Source organism: Ischnura elegans, chromosome 6 (genome assembly GCF_921293095.1).
Source record: "Ischnura elegans chromosome 6, ioIscEleg1.1, whole genome shotgun sequence".
NCBI lineage: Eukaryota > Metazoa > Arthropoda > Insecta > Odonata > Coenagrionidae > Ischnura > Ischnura elegans.
In genome coordinates, this window is record NC_060251.1 from 49,686,876 (window position 1) to 49,709,391 (window position 22,516).

At 37.1% G+C, this 22,516-nt stretch overlaps 2 protein-coding genes and 1 long non-coding RNA gene across 7 annotated transcripts in view; 1 reads left to right on the forward strand and 2 right to left on the reverse strand.

The window, feature by feature from the left end:
- The window catches only part of LOC124160632, a 54,744-nt gene extending 45,446 nt beyond the window's left edge, over positions 1 to 9,298 (reverse strand). The window contains exons 1-6 of the mRNA XM_046536544.1: positions 9,210 to 9,298; positions 8,794 to 8,955; positions 8,598 to 8,716; positions 8,383 to 8,516; positions 8,177 to 8,288; positions 363 to 566 (exon numbers count right to left, since the gene is read on the reverse strand). Coding sequence (XP_046392500.1) covers positions 363 to 566; positions 8,177 to 8,288; positions 8,383 to 8,516; positions 8,598 to 8,716; positions 8,794 to 8,920 — 696 coding nt within the window. The 5' untranslated portion in view covers positions 8,921 to 8,955; positions 9,210 to 9,298. The remainder of the gene's footprint in view (positions 1 to 362; positions 567 to 8,176; positions 8,289 to 8,382; positions 8,517 to 8,597; positions 8,717 to 8,793; positions 8,956 to 9,209) is intronic.
- Positions 9,299 to 9,332: 34 nt separating this feature from the next.
- LOC124160633 overlaps positions 9,333 to 22,516 on the forward strand; it is a 62,844-nt gene continuing 49,660 nt past the window's right edge. The window contains exons 1-2 of one of the 2 annotated variants that reach the window (XR_006865214.1): positions 9,333 to 9,392; positions 9,495 to 9,627. This is a non-coding gene — a long non-coding RNA (uncharacterized LOC124160633). Of the gene's footprint in view, positions 9,393 to 9,494; positions 9,628 to 22,516 lie in introns of those variants that run through there. The other variant, XR_006865213.1, reaches the window with a different exon arrangement.
- Positions 15,339 to 22,516, reverse strand: part of LOC124160631 (regulating synaptic membrane exocytosis protein 2) — a 512,636-nt gene continuing 505,458 nt past the window's right edge. For 3 of the 4 annotated variants that reach the window (XM_046536543.1, XM_046536541.1, XM_046536540.1), the window contains one exon: positions 19,903 to 21,695. In XM_046536543.1, coding sequence (XP_046392499.1) covers positions 21,492 to 21,695 — 204 coding nt within the window. In that variant the 3' untranslated portion in view covers positions 19,903 to 21,491. Of the gene's footprint in view, positions 19,757 to 19,902; positions 21,696 to 22,516 lie in introns of those variants that run through there. The other variant, XM_046536542.1, reaches the window with a different exon arrangement.

Here is a 22,516-nt window from a genome sequence, read left to right on the forward strand (position 1 = left end):
CGTCACGACAAGGTCACGACCTATTTCATTGCCTTTCCATATCTAAACGATCTTTTCTATTCAGACTCCTTTCTACCTATAACTACTATTCAAAATGTTTTCAATATTTGATCCCTTTCTCATCCCTCAGCTACCTTGCACCATCTCTTGATATGTCCCCCCACTCCTCACAACACTATAAAAATGCTACCATTCTTCATTCCTTATTTGATAATACTGTTGAATATTATTTTGTTCATTGTTGTTTACATTTTGCTTACTATTTGTTGTTTTCTTTGTTATTGTGACTTCCATGTAATTGGCCTTGCACTGTTTTTAGGCTGAATTAAATAAATAAATAACAAAGAGTAAGGAAGACTTACCCAGATGTCAGCCTTTGTTGTTATTGGCTTCCCAGCGTACAAATCCACCATTTCTGGAGACCTGTATGATAATGTAGTGTACTTCTTTATCTCATCTTCCACAGCAGCCACCCCATGCACCTGGGGATTTAGCACCTTCCCAGTAGCTGAACCAAAATCACACAAGACATAGTTTCCATTGTCGGATAGTAGAATATTCTCCACCTGAAAGGATACAATTAAACCTAAATTTCGATGTGTTTCAGGAAAGAGATTACAATTACAACTTGACCTAGCAGGCTGATTGGTTCCAAAAATTTCCAACTGGTTCCAAAATTTGATTGTTCTCCTCAAGGGTGGCACCCTTAATCCCTGGCTACAGTGGGTGCTACATTTATCCCCTGACCAGTGAAGCTGGCCCCGAGGACTTCAGGGACAGAACTTCGAGGAACAGCAAAGCCGGCCGTGGCATAGCCGATGGTCTCTTTCCCTCCCCCCTGGCTGGCAAGGCAGTTACTCGTATAAAAATTGTTCTAACACCCATAAAATTAGACAGCAAAGCCGGCCTGGGGGATTCTATTAGTAGCCCCTTAGCGAGGATGCGCGGAGCGCCATGAGTTCAATTCATATACACCGTAATACATCATAAAGCTCACAAATCCATTAAATAAGACCTTAATACTCAACACATAAAACTCTTTCTGTTAAATAAACCATTACCAATCCTTCAGTTAGTCGCACTAATGCAACTTCTATTTCGCTTTTGACTATCGTGAGCAAACAATATATCAATCTGCATTTATCAGTTCCGCAAATGATATAAATCATGCCTTCAAATAAATTCCGTCAAACTTCCGGTGCAGTCATCTAGCTATCTGTAGTGTTTTGTATTATATGGTGTGTTGTTTCTTAATGGTGTATTTTTGTGAACTCTCCTTAGTATGGCTGAACTTGGTATGGCAAGGAGTATGCCCCTCCACACATAACATTCTTCTCCTGTTCCTTAATGTTACAGCAGGAATGGAGATTTTCCCCAGAATTCCTTGATGCCTTGGGCCTTCAAACAGTAGGAAACCCTTATAAATTTTCCTTGATTTATTTAACTAAGATCCTTATGTATTAACACCAGATGACCTCAAATTTTATTATTTACCCTTTATGTTTCTCCTGTTCTCTCTTTCGTCTTCTTTCTCTCATCTTTGTAGTGTGGTTCCGAATCATGTCCATCAAATTTTGACCATTTCCTTCTTCCTAGATGTTTTCTCAGGATAATTAATATTTCCAGACACTTGAACTTTCGTTCGACATGTGCTTCATTAGGCATTACTTCAATTGTGCTATAGAGCATAGCATTCACGCCAGTTTCCACTACTGGTAGCCAATTTACTCAAATACTGAATTTCAGATGTTTAATTTTCGTTGATCATCTTACATAGCTTTTCTGCCCCAAGCTATCCCTACGTTTCACATGAATTTTACTTATCAGCATCAAGAACGTACTTTCCAAAGTGCATATCCATTCTTCTCCTCTCTTTCCTCACTAACCCCACTTCTGTAAGTGATACATTTGACTCTGCTCTCCCCCATACACTACGGCTTCAATAATTTGACAAATTTATCCAGTCTTCCCTTTGTCACACCTTTACATTCCTTGATTAGTTTTCAAAATTCATAGACGGTTTTTCAGCAATAACCATTGCAACTGTTGGCTTGTCCATGGCAATTCCTTCCTTCCCAGGAAATTTATAGTGATGTTGACTGAGGATGTCCACCACTACATTGTCCTTTCTTGGCAATACTTAATTTCAATGTTGTATTCCTGTATACTTAGGATACATTGGGGCAACGTAGCATGAAGCAGCTCACATCGGAATAAATAAGTGACTGCTGATCACAATGATCTTAGCACTAAGAAGTATACTTCTGTGTTTTCCTAAAGCATGGGTAATCACTGATCATTATTTTAATATGCTGCCGTATGTAAGTTATGTGCCCTGTAAACATCTACTTATGAAATTAACTATTTTCTTCACCCTTTTAGTTTAGCCTGCTTGCTGTTGTACAACTACTAGCACCCATACATATAAAATATTGTATTCCTGAATCCAACACTTCTCTACGCAATCAATTGCACTTGTTTTGGTGACTGTGCCTCTTCTGTGGCATTCTTTTATGACATCTGTCCCATTCCCACTTTGTTTTCTTGTATCCTACAGATAACAATACAGCAGACTCCCGATTATGCAGCTGCGGTTTATCCGGGTTGCGGACTATCCGTGCATGATTTTCACTGCTGCTTAATTTTTTCCGCCATCTTTATAAAAAAAATAATAAAATCGGACACAAAATCAACAGAATTACTGCATTAATGCTGGGATACACCGGGCTTTCCGTTAGAATCCCCTTCATAAAACGGAAGCGATCGCGCGCTACCTGCATTCATGGGAGCACCGTGTTCCTGTTTTCCAAGCCTCACAGTGTGCGACCGCGCTCCATGATCAAGGATACACGTCCCGCAGCAGTTGCAACCCGGGAAACTTGTGCAAGGTGCAACTACGTGGTGTGGTGCCGGACAGTGTAGTTTCCGACGTCGAGCAGTGGTTTTGAAGCATTTGTGCAAACCACTTTTCCATATCCATGATCACACAGCCACCAATGTGCGGTTTTCAAAACTAGGCCTTACATGGAACATTGATAACACGAGTACAACCATGTTACTGCTACTAAAGATCTCGAACTGGTGAAAAAAGCTCTCATTGAGTCCAGGAAGCACTCTAAAATAACAGAATGACTACATAAATAATAATACATTTGTTTGGTTAAGGTATTTTATGAACGTTGCAAGACATTAAAGTGAAAGTTCAGGTTATCTGTGTTCTCCGATTATCTGTGCCGTCTCTCCCCATTATTAGCGCCGACAATCAGGAGTGTACTGTATCAAAATTTCTTCTGAGAAAATTTCTATTTCTTTAATTCTCCCTTCTAGTAAGTTCTCAATCTCCTCATGAACTTCAGTCTTCCCCATCCATAGATTTTCCAGTAATTCCTCTACTCCTACATAAATTTCCTTCTGCCCCTTCTCAATATTTTCTTTGCAATTGGTGAGCTTTACATTCCATTCCTCTTTGGCTGCTTCAGCTCTCTCCTAAACATGATGCTGCAGCCCCTGTTGTTTTTATACTACTGTGAGTCCTCGTTTAACATCACTTACCGTTCCTGAAAAATGTGACGATAAACGAAATGACTTTAATCGAAGCACAATATCCCATAAGAAACAATGTAAAAAGTGAATATCGGCTCCTAGACCTCACAATTCCTACGCAAAAAAAATTTTAGCGTATCATATTTGGGCCATTTCTTACGATGGGAATGCCAAACTATGGCATAAACACGAGTCCCTGTCTTCATTGACGGCAATACCAGCAGCGACGTACATCCTTCTCCATTTTTGTATCTTCCCGCGTTTGTTTTTTCGGCTTCACTATGGTGGTCACCTGGGCATCATCATCGCTGAAACATCGTCGCAGTTACAGGAACCAAGATTAATTGAGAACACGGCGAAAAAGTGACGACAAATACTCCGAGTTCTACACGGAAAAATTCCTAGAAATCACTTTTCAGGTTCCAGAAAACCGTTATGTCAAGTAAAATTTGCTAAAACTTTACTTGACATTTACGCACTTAACATTTGCGCACCTACCCAAGAATTCATTTTGCAGAAAATTTGCTATAAACGTAATCGAAATTGACCATAAACACACCGTTTTACACTTCGTTTAGACTGACTGTATTACCGCCCACAAAACGAACAACCTGCAACGCCCGCCGCTTCGCATTTTTTCTCGCGCAAAATTTAAAAGACCTGACCAGACCTGACGTTATCGCGAAGCAAAGGTGCGATAAACGAATGACGGTCTCAAAATTTTTGTGACGTTATCGCGAAATGACGTTAAACGGGGTGACGTAGAACGAGGACTCACTGTATACTTTCTGCTTGCTTATTTTTTATTACTCTCAGGAATCCTTCCCCGTTCTTCTGCCTCTCCTCTTTTCCTCGTGTCTTTCTTCTTCCAAAATTCTCTCCCTCTTCTCTTTGTTTTACTTTCATTCTTCTTCCCTAATTCACCTCCTCTCTTCTTTCATTTTCTCCTCTTCTTGCCCTCTCTTGAATACTTTCAAACCGTGGCCATTTTGTCCAACCTCAAGCATCTTTACTAGAGATGGGTCGAATAGCAGATTTCTTGAACTCGAAATCAAATATTAAATCATTGCTCGAATATTCGAATACTAGAATTGTACAAAGCATGTTTCTTCTTCTATTTCACTTGATAAATGAGTAAATAAAAAGGTAAACAGAGGAACCTCGATATATCGTATTTCAAGGGGATGGACGAAAAAAACGATGAATGCAGGAATGTTTTACGAGGTTGCCTATGCAGCAGGAAACCCAAGATTTTAGCGAGTAATTGTGATTTCCTTTAAAGGATTCGAACAGGAATTTAGCTGGTTAATGGAATATTTTAATTTTATGGAAAAAATTTTGGCATATAGTTGATTCAACTAACATCCCTCTCAAATATCAGAGGGGGACACACCACCTTGCGAAAAAATGACTTCATGCCGTCTCGGCATTTACACTGCTATGATGGATTTCTGTCTGATGCAGACATTCTTATCTACCAAAAGCCATTTCAGCGGCACGCCCATATGATACTCAGCTTCATCCAACTTCTTATTTTCAACACGTAGCTCACTTTACCCCCACTCCTACTGTCAAGTGCTAGCGGACACCCGAGCCGTTTTGCAAAATACACGCACTTCTCCACCGGATTATCTTCAATTATTTTCAGTCCATCTTTGGAGGTTCTCACGAGATAGGCAGATGAATTCGAATTGCTAGCAAGGAGAAACCAAATATCCTGAGAAAATATCCCTTCGTCTGTGACCGTGACAATAGAGATTTACAGCATAACTCATAAATTGTAACTTGATATTTGTTTTCGGAAAAAAATACTTCAACTTCCGAGAAGCTCAGCTGCAAGGATATCGAGTTTCGCCAGAACCCTAAGTCTCCGTCATATTTTGACATTTATTTCCTTGCGTAAAATGCTAAAATAAAGTCAGAAATGCATCATGTTTGGTTTTATTCTTTTTTAAATTACGCGCACATTACTAATATTACAATCCAGTAGAAGTGTAATATCAATTGCTGAAAGTCATTATTAGACACCTTTTGGGCTAATTGATGACTCATGCAGCAGTTGATCTCCAGAAATGGGGAACTTCGAAGCAGGTAGGCAGAAAAAGGTCAGTGGGGGATAAAGAGGGAAGGGTGAAACACGATTCTATTACTCTCCTATAACTTGATATTTTCTTTTGAAGCTTTTGATTTATGGTCTTCGTAATATGAATCCTGTGTGAGCTGGGTCCTTCTGTTTGAATTTGGAGTAGAGGAAAGCGTCGGAGGAGGGGCCGAGGGCTGAAGGATGGAGGGAGTAGCAGATTTTGGGAATTGTGCTACGTAGTTACTATCCTACGGCACTGAGGTTCTCCTGGTGGGAGAAACTGGGGATTTTCGTATTTTTCACCCGATCATTTTCGGTTCCCCACGTCAAACTCATTTTACCGCTCTAATCCGCGAATTTGATGTAGTTCGTCCACTTGCCTAAAACGGCGCTGCATGCACTAAATGACAAGAGTTCTCCACATTTTTGCGAATCAACTACTAACGTCGTGCGTGCGACAGTGTATGGAGCGAAATTCAAAGTATTCGAGGTATTAGAGATTGAACCTTTAGCATAATTCTTCGAGATCTCGAATACAGTCTGGTATTCGAAGTATTCGCGGATACTATTCGCGCATCTCTAGTCTTTACCCAAGAGCTCACTTTTATTGTTGGTGTGTGTAATTTATTGTGTGAACCTCCACTGAAATAAAAATCATTCGCCTTGACCAGGATTTACACCCGGATAATCCGATTTGCGGTCAAGTGCTTTAGCCAGTTGAGCCACCAAGGCATCATCCCCCCCTGGAGAAATTTGTGGACTATTCCAGATTAGAGCGGAATGTGGATTATACAGATTTTCACAGAGGGGAATGACATCTTGGTAGGTTAACTGGCCAAAGCACTTGGCCAGAAATTGGGGGATTCGGATTAGAATCCTGGTCAGTACGAGTGATTTTTCTCTGTGTGGAATTTTTGCATAATTCGTGCATTGCAGGTTATTCTGTGAAGTTATCACCATGAATATTCCCAGTATACTTAAAATTACAGTAATTTCTATTGATTCCTGTAAATAAACCAGTACATAACTTGCTTCCTACCAGGTTATCCTTATGGTATAACTATAAATGTGTCCCTTCAACCTATAAGTCCTAAGTGGCAAGATAAAATACACATGGCAATATTATGTCATGTTACCAGCTTAAACTGGAATGATGAATCAAATAAACATCAGACAAGCCTTTGGAATTGTAAACACCCATAAACTGTAGTTGACAAGTAAAAATAAAAATGGAAGCAAACAATGATATAGCCAGATGACCTTGAACTCATTGAGGAGTACAATGTTCTTATCCTCCTGCAAAGTTGGACGAGCAAGCAGTTTAAGACATTAAACATTGGCAAATTTATCTCAGGTTTCAAGGCTAGTTAAGTTTACTCCTAACAGAGCCTTGGTTGGAAGCTAAATGTTGGACAAAATAGATATTTTAACCAGGCTCAAAACTTGAGAATCCTTCCTTTGTGTAGTGCACGAGAAAAAAACTAAGTCTTATCATTTACGTGTGCCCAGAAGACATGACTCCTTGTTTCAATGCACTATTAATAAAGTAAAACAAAAGTCAGAAACGATCTATAGGCCTGTTTATGTGGTACATTACCCCATTCGTGTTAATGCCTAAATGTATGAACATGTGAATGAACCCAAACATCCACTGTGTAACTACCCAACTTGTGCAAATGTACATAAGGAAACCAAACCTGTTCTAATTTGGTTCATGCATTCATTCATGTTCCATTCCGGTCCACAAAAATCATTCATGTAAACAGACATTAACTTGTGTGTAATTTATTGTGTAAACAGGCCTTAATATTAATAAATATAAAAAGCGGACGTATATGCTTTTGGTTGATTTTCTACACTTTCTTACACAACCTTGCCTGACCCCTATCTTGGCCTAGGTAATTAAATATTTACCCATTTCGGAAAATTGCAACCGATTTAGCAAAAACATTACTTTAGCTAAGCTATGACCATGGGCCATGGCTATGACATATACTGCGTCATACCAATAGTCAACATTATAATTCGGTGAACTTATGTCAATTGAACGGACGCATACAAAACTCTAGCCTATGTGCTATTGACCAAATGCCATCAGGGTTCCATCACGATTCGGTATCTTGAACAACATACCCATTTTTCATTGACTTAACTACATAATATCTACAGTTTATGGCAGGAAATTACGTGTAACAAGTAATGCCGACATACATTCGCCTCCAGGTACGGTAACGACTCGTATCCCTTATTCTCGGCAATCGCCGAGTGAACAACCGCAACCTTCCGACAACCGCAAGACAAAGATGGAGAGAAATTTCAGTTTGCTGATAAATAATATACCGTAATCACGAACACCTAATGGAGGTACGTACAACTGCGTAGAAACAGTAACTAGTAACGACTATGTCAATTATAAAACGCATTTCAGCAGACAGCAAATATCAGTCGAAAATCATTCTCTGTATAATTCAGAAACATAAATTCTTAAGACGGATTCATAAAAATAAAACTCAGGAATCCATATAAGCTATCCCCGGAGCAGTTACTTACCTTGAGATCTCTATGAATAATAGGAGTTTGACAGTGATGTAAACGCGACACGGCTTCGCATGTATCACAGAAAATTTGCAAGACTTCTTGCTCACTGAACCCCGACTGCAATCTGAAATGATTTAAGTTAACATCACCATCTACTAGCTACCACAATTTTTTCACTCTTATCAATCAACCATAAAATTTAAGTTTTCCGCTCATACCTGCCATTCATCATCTGAAGAACATGAGTTCTACAATAAGGCATGAGCAAAAGGACCTCATAAACGCCATTGCCTGTATGCGTGATACTTGAATCAACGAAGCCAATGATATTTTTGTGCCCACTTAAATTACTCTGAAATTTAAAAACATAACGTATGAAAGAAACTTTCTATCTTTGTCGCCACAAACACGAAAACAAATGGGAGATACTTACAGCAATTTGTATTTCTCGTTTGCATATACTAAGGTCATACTCATTATTTACGTACATCCTTTTCAACGCATATCTCATGCCATTATTAGCTTTCACAAGAAATACAACGGCAAAACCACCTGTGAGAAATAAGTTCGATGATGAGAACATCAAATCGCAACTAAACACAACCTTCACCTCACAATGCTTCACAAACCTTCAGCTAGGACATCCTCAACAGTTACAGTCATCCTACCCACAACAAATACTTTCCCCACATAATTATTCGGCTCTTTAGCCGTGTTGTCGATTTTGGTTTCAATTTTAGAGAATAGCCTCTTCATCTTACTTGTCAATTTCACACCTCTTCAGACGAAAACTAGTTCAAAACATACCTCGAGTTACTCCTCACTTGTCTAGCCGAAAGTGATTAACTTACATGCAACTACTTACAGCAATAACATAACATAACAAATACTCGTTCATGTTAAGACAGATAACGTCAAGGAAAAATTGTACGGACAAGTGAGACGATAACAGGTCAGTAAACTATTTATGTATCGAGCAATATGAGATAAAAGCAAGGCTAATAATATTTTGGATGGTAGTGATTAGTTACGAGCACTGTCCTACGTTTCTTCATCTTGCATTAATAAGCGCCTGGTCAGATCATTCTCTCACACCCTCCTGCCCCATTTCTCAAGATGGCTACTTCCTGGAACGTCAGATTCTGCGGAACCGGAAGAAGGAAAGGATCGTTGAGCGCAGTAAACAGATCCCATATTTTTCGGAACATTTTCGGAAACAAATCTCAGGGTATACGGGAGATATTATCATGTCCCCGTCTATAATTAAATAACTTACGTTTAAATTGCAGTAAACATTTTGTATTCTGTTTTGTTTTCTTGGTGTCCCAAGATTCCTTTAGTAGTGGTAGCACCGATGTGACTGAGGCGCCCATTCAAGTTACCTTGCAAGTGTGTATTGCTGTATTTACTTTCCTTAGTTGCCTTCCCTGGAGGAGATTCCATATGATCGTGAGTTTTCGCAGGTCAGATTGATAAGGCTATTTTTTATTTACACGGTTTCCTGGAGTCGATGTTTCTCAAGTTGAGCTGGTGGAATAGCAGTTTCCTATCAACTTCAGAAACAATGGTATTATGGAAATATACTCCTTTAATTTTGAAGTTTTTTTTTTAAAGGTAGTATATTTCAGCGCCTAGATAAGCCTCATGACTACATACGTGATCTTTTGTAATAGGTTAAAAGTTATGTCGTCATTTAAACACGTAGAAATAGAAAACAATAACGAAATACCTACCGCCTTAGTCCCCTTAGTCTGGGGGTTGGGTTCAGTCCCACATAAGTTACATTTCCCTGCATGTTGTTTATATTCTATATATATTTGCATTACAATTTCTCTAAATAGCTCCATGTGAATGTGTCACACATTCCTAAGAGGTTCATGTTACCTAAACCATTTCCAATATTTTTTGTTTAATATTTGGCACGAAATATTTTATTCCAATTATTTATGTGTCCAATATGAATGGGTAAAAGCCGTTTGCTAGCAAGCTCATGACTATGCTGCTGCTATAGTTTCTATCCTGAGTTTTTATTGTTCCACATGACTTGTACGTGTAGCTAGTTGTCAGTTGTAGCATTGTTGTTCATGCATTGTGTTACTCTGGCTCAGGGGCGGAACAAGGAGTTTTGTCAGGAGGAGGGGGTGGGGGGGGCAAAGATCAGTTTGCCGCTCCACCCCACCCTCCTGATACCCCCTCGCTCCCTCCCTCCCCCACCTGTGAAATATAATATATCCATTAGCTATTTTTTTATGATTTGGCTGTTAAAATTGCTCATATTATGTTTGGTATTGAGAAGTGTTATTAGTTTTATTGTTTAATATAAATTAATTATTTTTTAATAATTTCATTTAGAAGATAAAATAACTTTTTAAATAAACTATTCTACTTTTGCCACCTGGGGCATGTGTCCCCTCTGCCTCACCCTAGTTCTTGGCCTACCCTGGCCAGTGTAGCACCCGCTGAGTCCCATTGTGAAACAGTTTTGGTTTTGCAATAAATGCATTGATGTATCTGAAGGCTGTTTTACACGGTACACGGAATTGCACAATCTGACGTGCGTGCGAAGGCGCAATCAAAATTGCGTTGTGTAAGGCGGTGAATTGCTACAACACATGCGAGACGGCAAAATAGCCCATGTTTTAATTTAGTTCATGCATTCGCGCAATTCCACGCCATTTTAGAAATGAATGCAGCTCTAACCTGTGCAATTCTGTGTACCGTGTGAAACGACCTTTAGAACAATAATGTTAATCTCTTGTTTTTAGCTGTCCGTTTGTTAGATGTTTCTGTATGGAGGCACTTCTTCAACAGGATGAATTTCCAGGCACTGAAAAAATTATCTTGCTTCAACAAATTAGTCTCTTAGATCTCAAGAACCACGCAGGTCAGATTTTTAGCTCATAAATGGGTGCTTGAACCTGTGCCATTTGGTCATTAGTGTCTTTACTGGCAGTCATACTCCCAAGCTTTCCCACTGCCCCAAAAATACCTTAATGAAACATGCTAGTATAAGGGATTCAGATGAAATATTGTTTTCCCTGCTTCATCAGAAACGTGAAGTGTATCATTGAGCCTCTATACAGAATTAATGTTTTACTGAAAGTACTCTGGGTATCGTGAGTTTTTTTAGACTACTCTTAAACTTTGCCAGTGGTGGCTTTAATAATTAGAGAGCAGCACATGATCTGAAAGGGCTTGTTTATGTGTGGAAGGGTCAAGACCCTTTCCCTGTGGCAGAAGTTATGCTTCGAGGGGATGGATGAGTGGGGTCATCTTTCCATGGTAACTATTCCCTTCAAAATTTTCCTATATAGGACTGTACCGTCTCTCCAATGAAGGTCTATAAATTGGAATATTTTTGTGGACTCCTCTGTGTGAAAGGGTGAAGTTAAAGCAGACAGTTGTTTTAGGGCCTCAGAGCTTTGGAGGAACCCTAAGAGTTTTACACTCCTTTCTTCCTTTATTACACTCACCTACTGTTCCACTTGTGCAGTTGTGTTGGTGGCACCAGTGGCAGATTCAGTATCAAATGTGGGGGGGGGGGGGGTCATGACTGGGGTCTGGGGAGTATGGAATACCCCCTGGGGGAGAGGGGCATTTTTACAGTAGGGAATGCTATGCTCTACGATAAATTCAACTCAAACTTCTCTCATGTTTAGGACTTCTAGCCATGCATTTGGATATACACTCTCTTTACTAACTTACAAGGATACAATAACCATTAAAAATTTAAAAAAATAGATATACGTAACTTGGGGGGTCATGACCCTTGTGACCCTCCCTAAATCTGCCCCTGGCTAGTACTGCATGCAGAGCCTGGGCTATTGCAAGGTTATGTCTTGGGAAGAAAAAATTGGTTAGGCGTTAACTTTATAAATTTATTTGATGTTTTAGGGCTCTGAGTCGTAATTTAAGGTGGATTAATTTAGGTTGTTGCTCGACTGTTACATCTCCATCCAGATAAACAATCCTTGAAGGAGATGTTAAACTCTAAAAATATTTCATCTATTAAACTCTGAGAGGCAAAAGATATCTCAGGAGGGGTGGCATCCCACCTCCTGGCTGTTTGGCTGCAACTCTGCGTGAACATTAGGTGGCATTGGCAGAACCCCCTATTTGTGTCAGTACAGCACTGTTTGTGATCTCTTTTTCTGTCAAGCTGGCACTAAGTATCAATAATATGTATCTCTTCAAGATCAATGACATTTACTGAAATACTCTCCTTTCCCTTTTTTTTCCCAAATTTGATGCATTAATTTTGGGATTGGGCTGCAATAAGGTAGTTCCCTTCATCAAAGAAAACGAAAGGCATTGATTGCAATTTGTTACCCACCATTAGTGTATTCATAATATACAAAGTATTTGGATTTAGAATTCCTAGTTTAGACGAATGGCAAGGGTCAATTATAACCGCATTTGAAATAGGCCAGATTGGCGCCCATGCGATTCCACTCCACGTGACATCACAGGGACCTAGTTTCTATACGAGTAGATAGGAGTTTAACATCATCTGAGATTACCAATGCATGCATGAGGCACAGAGCTCAAGGAAACATTTCTTAATAATCACCTATTGAAACTGCCTATGGTCAGAAAGTTTCCTTCGTTTGATAAGGTATTAATAATCCTTTTTTAAGCCAAGCGATACCTGCTAGCAGGGTACTCTGCTACCTGCTAGCAGCCTGCATCATATCAGCGCTCAAAGCCTCGCCCCAAGGTCACCTCACAATACGGCAGCGGGAAGCAGACTGACGTCACATGGGCTTTTCCCATCATTCATACTTAGCCGTTGCGTTTTTGAGCGCTTGAAAATTTTCACTTTTCATTTAATCGCAAAAAATAGATATCGTAATTTAAAAATCTAAGAGCGTGAAATATGTACTCCAGGAGTAATAATCTTTCGATGTAGGCAATAAAAAAATAATAGGAAACCACCCTATTATGTTTTTGAAGGTAGTCAGAGATAAAGTTGAAAGAATGTTTTCCAGCCATGCCACAGTTTCTTGGAAGTTATTTTCAAAGTATAACGGCAGTACCTACCTGAATTGATGTAGTCTATGGGCCTTTTAGTAGTTTAATTAATGTCCCCCTGATAAGTCAACAATTGCTCTGTTGTATGCCTGGCTAATACCAAAATTGTAATGCATACTTCATCAGATTTTAGTTCATTTAGTTTTTGAAATGTTATGTCTAGAAAACTATCGTGAAAGGACTATTCAAATGTGAATGTTTTTTCTACTCTCAAAATCTTCTTGCCTGTCAGCCAAATTCCTTACCTAATGTGAGTGATAGTGCCATCTAATTTTTGCAGCTTTTAATCTTCTTTCTCTGAATATACTACAGAATTTTGTATCACGTATATGAAGTCTCTTTTATTGGCTGAGGTACTTTGTCGTGATTCATTGTAAATTGCATGTTGGGTAGCTTATTTTAAATTTTAATTTGTTCTTACTGCACCATTTATAAATAATCCACTAGAAAATTTAAAATGGCTAGATTGGGTAAATAATATCATTGTAATATATGCCCCGAAAAATGTATCCCAATTGAATGGTTATCACTGAGAATGAAAGGAAGCTGTTTGTTGTGCAAGTGCCTTTGTGAAGTACTTTGCGTAACATAGTTAATTAGATGTTTAATGCATTGCAATAATTGTCAATAGTGGTAGCAGATAAGCAAAGAAGATATATGTGAAAGAATTAGGATACTATTGATTTCTTTATAAGAGAAAGTAAGGTGATTAGTTGGAAGGTATAAATTCAAGCTAGTGGAATGAGCCATTCAAGCTGTACTTTGGCATTGAAATAAATGCTTGTTTTGGGCGAAGAATTGTATCAGATGAGTTAGTACAGGCACATGAGGGGAATAGTCATGAATGAAAGAGGAAGTAATTATGTAAAGAAATTATTAGTAAAAATTTAAATTAGAGCATGGCATACATTTGTCCTATACCTGCATCATGTTTTTCCCTTAACCATAAATATGAAATTGAGGATACTAGGTAATTGGAAAACTTGGAAGATATTGCTTTGGTGGGTATTTGAAATGGAAAAGGGAATACTTGGGTAGCCAAAGATATAATGAGGAAGGAGGAGCATTAAAAGATATAAGATTCATTGTGAGTTGTTGCAGTGTCAAATGTGGACAAAGAAGATTAAATTTGGTGCATAAAGACACAAAAATAGAGGAAACAGTGAGTATGTAGGACTGAAGAGAGGAATGATATTAGAAACATCATGATCTAGTGAGTAATCATATTTTTGATTACTTCTACTTACCTCTGAACAAGCCTTCGATCAGTGTTGTGTTAAATAACAAAGAGATTTTATTCAAGGTATGTTATCTTGAATATCAATAATCATGCAGAAACTCTTTCCACCTCTCATACTTCATGTTTTAATGCACAATTGTGAGTTTAAAGAGTAGTTTTTTGGCATTTGTGAAGTTAAGGATAGTATTTTATTAATAGTCTCAATTGAATAGGCTCAACTGGAAAATCTCTTCTTTTTCTGTTTCACTTTTTTAACTTTAGCCAGAGAAACAGGACTGTGAAGACTTGTTTTGAGGCTGATAAAAATGGCGATCCAAGATGTGTTTATTGTTAATTTACATGAGCAAGATGTCAATCTGAATTTTTATAGATCTAGAATGAAAACTCCTGGTACTATTTGCTTCTCAATTCATTGGAAGCAATATCAATAAGAATATGTAAATATTTAGTGTGCAAACCTTACCTTTTTTAGTTAACTGCACTCATTGAATGGTAAATATTTCTTAAGCAGGTATTTTTCAACTATCCATGGTTTCCTTGTGCCCATGCTACTGAAAGAGCTGCTCATATAGCTATGTAAATATGCTTGAACATTACTGGAATTAGCTAGGTCACTGAGAAAGAGTTATCATAAATGCAAATGTGAAGGCTCAAAGATATATTATTTCAAATATTTATTTTTTTTAAAAGCCATAGTTTTATAGGCGTTGGAAACATTAACATTGTAGATTCAATTTTTTTCTACTTCAAGAATAAATTGTGTGATGCCATGCCCGTTATATTTGTATAGTTTTGAATGATGAATAAGAAATGATGCATAGAAAGGACAGACATAAAATATACCAATATTTCAAAATGCTCCAGGGAGCAAATCAAAATAGTAGAAAAAGTACTGGAAGAAGATTTTCATCAATGCATTCACTTTATTGTCATGAGTCACGATAGTCCCTGGGATTACTACACAAGAAAAAAGTTAACTGTAAACCAATTACAGAAGATGCGGAAGATCTTAGTGAGCAAGGCAGAGGCATAGTTTAGTGTCGGTACCAGTAACTGTCGTCGGTAAAGGAGACTGAAGAAATGGATGCAAAATAAATCATAGAAATATCCAAGTAATCAGTCATATTCATTTGCAAACATATTTTTCACAAAAACATTTAAGTCCTATGATGTATGTCATTCACAGCAGTCTTATTAAGACTGGAGAAGGCTTCTACATAATTAGGTAAAAACTTCTTCCTTGCTTTGATATTATAACACAACAACACCCTTAAAATGGTAAGAATGGGGTTTTATTTCTTATGATGGAACAGCAGAAGTTTTTAATGACCAAGAAGTATATATGGGTCTACCAATATGTTCAATGTAAACAAAAAACAAATCTTGTTTTGATAAACAAGAGTGAAGGCCACATTTGGTTATCTTGCTTCTTTCCATTTTTCAAATCTTTAAGTGATTACATAAGCCTGCATAAATGCTTATATATTCACTTAACCATACATAACTTGGAAAACTTATATTAACAAAGAATGGCTAAATCTATGGTGGTGACCTTGTGTCAGGGACTTTATTTACATATCATAATGCAGTGTTTACTGCCCAGTACCAAAACAATTTTTTTAAACAAATCAAATTATGATGCATGTACAGGATCTATATTGTACAGACATTTTGAACATGTGTCCACAGCTCTCTGCTGGAAAAGCAGCAATTCTTTGTTGTGGCCTCTCTTTTTAACTTCCATAATCAGAACATGCGCCCCATCATGTCCTCCTTGTTTTTATACCCGCTATTATGATATTCCAAAGCCAAATACTTTTTCTGAATGAAGAAATAAACTTTCTTGCAGCATTTCTTGTTGTACCAAACATACAATGAAACATGAACACATGGCAAGTGACACAGTACGTACAAAGCATGGAAGAGTATGGCCAGAAACTATGCTTCTCACCCAATACCATTTAACATTCTGTGCACAAGAAAAACTTCAGGGCTGTTTGAATCTCCAGACAGAAAGAGTGTTGGCTTCCATTAGTAATTTTATAATTTACAGATAGTAAGGTCAAAAGGCTATACTAGTGATGAATATATTTGTATACTGTACAGCTGTGGTTGAGAAATTGTCTAGCTGTTAAATGCTCTTTTCTTTCCTTGTTTCTTGTGGCTGGAAGAGCCAGTTGACAATTATGTCAATACATAATTCTAGACTTGAAATGATTGATTTCATTTCAGAAACAAGGGAGAAATTGAATGATGACAGACATTGTTATCAAACCACAGTTGTACTCACAGAAACTTTTAGCTAAGAAATCTAAGACCGCGCAACTTTTGTAAGTGACCCCATTCCTGAAAATAAGTACAGAAACATGCCCAGGATTAAATGATCTGTTATTTTTTGTTAATAGCCACAGCCTTGCCTTCTTCCCCTCAAGTAAGGTACAAAGTCTGATTTTTTTCCTAACTAAAACCAATATTATGCATTAAAGCCAGCCTCAAAATGCATCCCCATCATTGGAGGAAGCACAGACAACACCAGTGGGGAATAATCAACAAAGAGTTCAACTGCCATCACCATCTTCCTTAACCCGTGATACATTCCAGAAAATGTCCCATGCAATTTTTGGTTCTATTTTTTTTCTTTTTTTTGCATTTTTATCATGACATTTTATAACAAAAGTCCTGTGAGCAACCACATGCTATTCTTCCAGTCATTCAGAAGCAGTGGTCACTTTTGTCATACAAAAACAATGAAAAGAAAGGGTGATATTATGCACCCATAAGGGACAAATAAAATCATTTTTTCACCTAAGGCCTACATCTAGTTAACTCTTGAAAGAATCTAATGATGATGTTGATGTGTTCATCAGAGTATGGGGTGCACTTGATATTCAACAAAATCAAGCACCCAAATAGACTAATAAGAGCCTTTTAAAAAAAGGCTGGTGATACCTATGAAAGGCAATAATTGGAAAAAAAAATAATTTTTCCAAATTTTCTTCCATATCAAATCACAGATATTGATTCCATTTTTCCTGTTTATATAACTTTAGCAACAGTGCTATAAACAATAATTGATGCATTTCATTCAACACCAACGTCACAAACTCAACAAGAAAAACACTCAACACAGTACATTTGGACCAATATATACTATGTGTTAATAAGTGTATGTGTTATATATGTATATATACCTATAATTATGCATAAAAAACCAATAGAACTTGGCATTCATGCAGTAATTAAGAGGAAACTTTTATCGGCAAACTCGGAGCTGAAGGTAATTATTGAATTGTACAACAGGCAAGAGCGTATTTTGAAAATTTTATGGTACTTCAAACTCTGTTAATTAAGTCTTAGTAAGTCATTTCCGGTCATCGCAGTACTCTATAATGTATCAAAGAAGGACAAGCACATCTCTTACCATTTGAAACAATATGGCCATCTTACCAATGAAACAAACCCTTGTACACTTTATACATAACAAAATATTAAATTGTTGTTACAAATTAAGTCATGCAAGATATGTATGATCATAGTTAGCCAGAGGATAGGAAACCATACACGCCTTATGTAAGTTATTATGAATTTGATATATGAATTGGGTAAGACTGAAAAGTTCAAAACTGTATGCATGGCACTTGTTACAGGGTATTGTGCACTTGGCAAAGGTGTCATGGTTATACATGAATAATGACACCTTGCCCTGGGATGTGAAGCACAAATTAAATTTCATGCATCCACAGCGCAGTTATGGATCAGAGCCATTTTTCCTCTTAAAATGAAAGATTTGAATGTCATATGACATTTTTGAAGCTTATATTTACAATTTTTACTTTGACCAGAGCTTGTAAAGCATTTTGTTAGAGGTTTTGTAGTCTATAGGAAGTATGATAGAAAAGGAGAATAGACAAATCCCATAGGGGATCATAATCAATCACAATGGGATACATATTATTACAAAAGTGTTACTTCTTTTAGGAAAAAAATTAAGACAATTTCAATAGAAGATTTTTACCAGTTTTTTTGGGTACTAAAGAATAATGAGTAATAGTTCAAATATGCAAATGGGAGAATTTGATATCACCTTGTTTCATTTATTATAACAGTGAAATATCCACTGCAATGGCAAATAGATATTTAAAATTCATAATTGGTCTGAAGTGGGGTCTGGGGGCAAGCTATGTAATGATAAAAGTTCATAAAAAGCTTTCATAATCATGGTGGAAAAAAAATGCTCTTTCAAATGCAAGAAAAGGAACGTACTTCCATCTGTTCTTTTTCCATTTTCAAATTTGGCATTGATTGCATGACTCCATCTAATCAGTTGAAGAATTATGCAGGCAAAATAAAATTTGTAACATATTCGTATCAACATATCTCATTACTCAATTGTCAGTCAAAGAATTCATGTGAAATGGCTCTGTAGAAATTTAATAACCATTTGAAGGTGTTGATTCATGGTATATACACACTCGCAAAGGAAAAAACAAACATTATATAAAAAAGCACAGTCACGTAATATAACTAGTGCTTCAAATATTTGTCATTCATTCGAACACATTTTGACTTAATCTTGGGATGTTTTTCACTCTCACTTTCCCAAGGTTGTTACATATAATTAAATTATGCATCACTCCTCTTCTCATTTAAGTCTTTCCCTCTCACCTGCAAAAAATATATTCTGCACTCCGTCCTTGTATCCTTCATTGCTGCTTATTTTTTTAAGAGAAAACTCTGTTGTTCACATCAACATTGTTGTTTCCATAAAAATCACTTCATCTTCTTTCTTCTCTGCTTGTACAAATCACTGGATTCCTTTTTTTCCTTTGCATCAAGTTCATGCAATAGGGAGAGGGAAAGGGGAAGTTTTGAGAAGTTAGCATCATAGCTTACATGATTATTTAGGTATAAATTCCATTCTCTTTTGTTTCCGATTGACCCGATATGGTTCAAACATTTTGGTGGCTGGGACCTGTATTTATGCATGTATATTTTTTCATTGTGGGTTAAAAAAACTTCTTGAACTCATTCTTTTTAAATCACTCTTTTTTCACTGCCAGCAGTCAGGTTGTCACCCAATTTTCCCCCCTCTTCACTTGAGTTCCTCAGCAGTAATCACACTATCCACTTGCACTTGCCTGTGATCTAATGGCCGAGGCACGTGAGATGGCGGTTATAGAGTCGAGGGGGCGCAGTGGAAGTGGGGAGGGGTAGGCGGTATTTCCGTCATACCGTTTGAAGGCCGTCTTTGACTCAGGCTTTTCTACCCCCATACCTGCCAATTTTCTCCCTCACATCCTCTCCTCCACACCAAAGTTTCACTGGTGAAAGGCACAAGAAAGGACTTTCAACATTTCTACATTCATAGGCGGGTTAATAAGGGTATAAAAGGTGTTGGTTAAGTATTATTTTTTCAAGGGTGTGTGTGCCAGACATGAAATGAAAAACTTAAAGTTACAGAACTGAGGAAAAAATGTTCAAAAATATTCTATGAAAGAAATAAAACGAAATGACAAAATAAAAATTTCAAAATAAAACTTTTTAGCAATAAAGATATTTTGTATTGTCTCCACTATAAGAGGACCCATTTTTTCACTAATGGCTAAAGTTGAAGCTACTTTTTCATATTAACAAACTGCCATGGTTATTAAGGCTTATAAGCCTTGCAAACTTACTTGATTGAAATGGAAATTGAAATAATTATGAGTGGTTAGTCAAATTTCTCCACTCTGAAAATATCTAGGAAAAAGCAGCATAGTTATTTCATTTGAAAGAGCAGTTAGCAAGAGAGTGAAGATTATTAATTTTGCAAGCAAAATATTTAGCTTTTGAATTTTAATCAAACAAAAATAAAGTTATGATCAAAAAATGTTATCATGATTACATTGGGTTTGGTGTCCCAGATATTGAGCCGATGACAGGCACATAAGAAACAGATGTTTGGAGCATGCGTGCATAAGGCTTTAAATTTATAAGGTGTATCTTTTTAAAAAGTAGGGTTCAGAAAGGTGCCTCAGATAGCATGCCTAAAGGGGGGTTGCGAGCACGTAAAAATCCTTATAGTATGGCTGTTTTATAACATGAATCCCTGTAAACTACATGCAATGCTATAAAGATTACTACTTCTCTTTCCTAGCACCATACATGCCATAACATGCCTGACCTTTCTTATCCACGCTTCAGTTGCATGTATATATGTATTATCTTGTGTACAAAAATTCCACACAACATTTATATAATTGTCTGGAAAATTTTTGACAACATCAATGATCACAAGATGTTTCTGCATTCCGTTTTCATTTAATACCACGTACTACTGCTCCTATCTCTATCTAATATTATGTAAATGATATGGCTTATTATATTTGATATTTTGCCCCAAATGTACTCGAATATTTTTTATAGATAAATGGAGACATTGTTGAGGACAGACATTAAATAGGCATATATGGTTTTTCATTAAGATTTTAGTTCAACAGCGGAGGGGCGAAGACTTGGTGGGTATTACAACTGCTGAGTGCTACGGAAAAATATGTTATAGTTTTAACAGCTTAGCTATGCAAGGATATACACTTTCATTGCAAAACTAACACAGAAAAATAATAAAGAGTTAAAAAATGGAAAGAAAAAACACAAGAACAGACCAGAGGTTACTAATAACGAAAAGGGGATGAGATTCAAAGAATAAAAGGGTAAAAAGGAAGGCGTGCAGATATTGCAATGCATATACAAACTTTTACGTAACTTCTTTCCGTGGCTTAAATTTTTTCTTCAATACATGGGGCATATTTACAGATTGTGTGGTCAACTTGGGCTTGGACATAAACACTCATTGCTTGTGTCATTTTACCAGTGATTTAGAAAAAACAACTTTTCATGTATGCACTAATAAAAGTTTTAGAGGTAGTGAATTAGTAATACAAGATCAACAAAGTTCAATAAATCCTGGAAAAGTGTATTTGCATTGCATTGAGGGAATTAATAAAGGTTGCCTTGGTAACTATCAATGTTCTGTGGTCTTTGCCTATGAGGAGAAGGGTGGAACGAGCTTGGTCACTATAGTTTGAGAGAATTCAGGCTAGCCATTGAGCTCCTTCTAGAGATGCCAATGGGAGGAACACTAACCAATGATGTTGTCCCAAATAGTTTGTACCAGCCTATGACAATATTTGAGAGGTTCAGGTCATCAAGCATTATCTGAGCAACTCCCATGAACACTTTTTTTCCTTCAATCCTGCCATAGTCACCCCACACAGTCACCTGTAAGAAAAGGAGAATTGTGAAATTCATTTAACTCAATAAAATAGTTACTCTTGTGATAACATAATAAAATTTCAATCATATAATGGGACTTAATATTCCTGTTTTTGTTTAGAAAGGGACAAATTGCTATTTTGAGACACTTGAAAATTTAACTTTTCAAATGCAATTTCCTGAAAATATTGTGAGGTGGGTCTTATTTTTTAAGCTCTCAATCAATGAAGTATGTACAATTAATAGAGGGTATTTTGAAGTTTTTATGAAAATGATGTTGACAGTGATTCTAAGAGCAACTTTTTTAACAGGTTAGGCAGCCAAGGATTGATATCCATGGTCTAAGACAAAGCATTCACGAAATCATATGTCACAGTAATTATTCATTTTCATTTTTTATGCTGGATGATGGAAAAATCTCCAGTTAAAACAAATAATGTAATTCATTGCAAATTCGTGCATGCTAAGAGATGAATTAATGTTGTAAGGGGATGACAATGCAGAGATGTTATGTGGGTTGCAGTTATGCTGGAGCAGTAAAGAATTACCATTTCTTGAATTCATGATCCTCAAATGTAAAAATATGGATGGTCGAGTGAACATCTGTTCAAGAATGTAACCATAATTATTTTTGGGGGTGTGCTTATTTGAAGAAAAGGTGAACTTCAGGAAATCTTTTAGGAGGATGGTTAGATTCAAGATTAGCAATGCAGTCACAAATCGATAAGAGTGAACTAATAGCGTAGACCTATGACTTACAAGCTGGTGAATTCTCAGGGGTGTTTAGAGTCAAGGAAAACAGGGAATTTTGGGTAAAATCTTCAAGC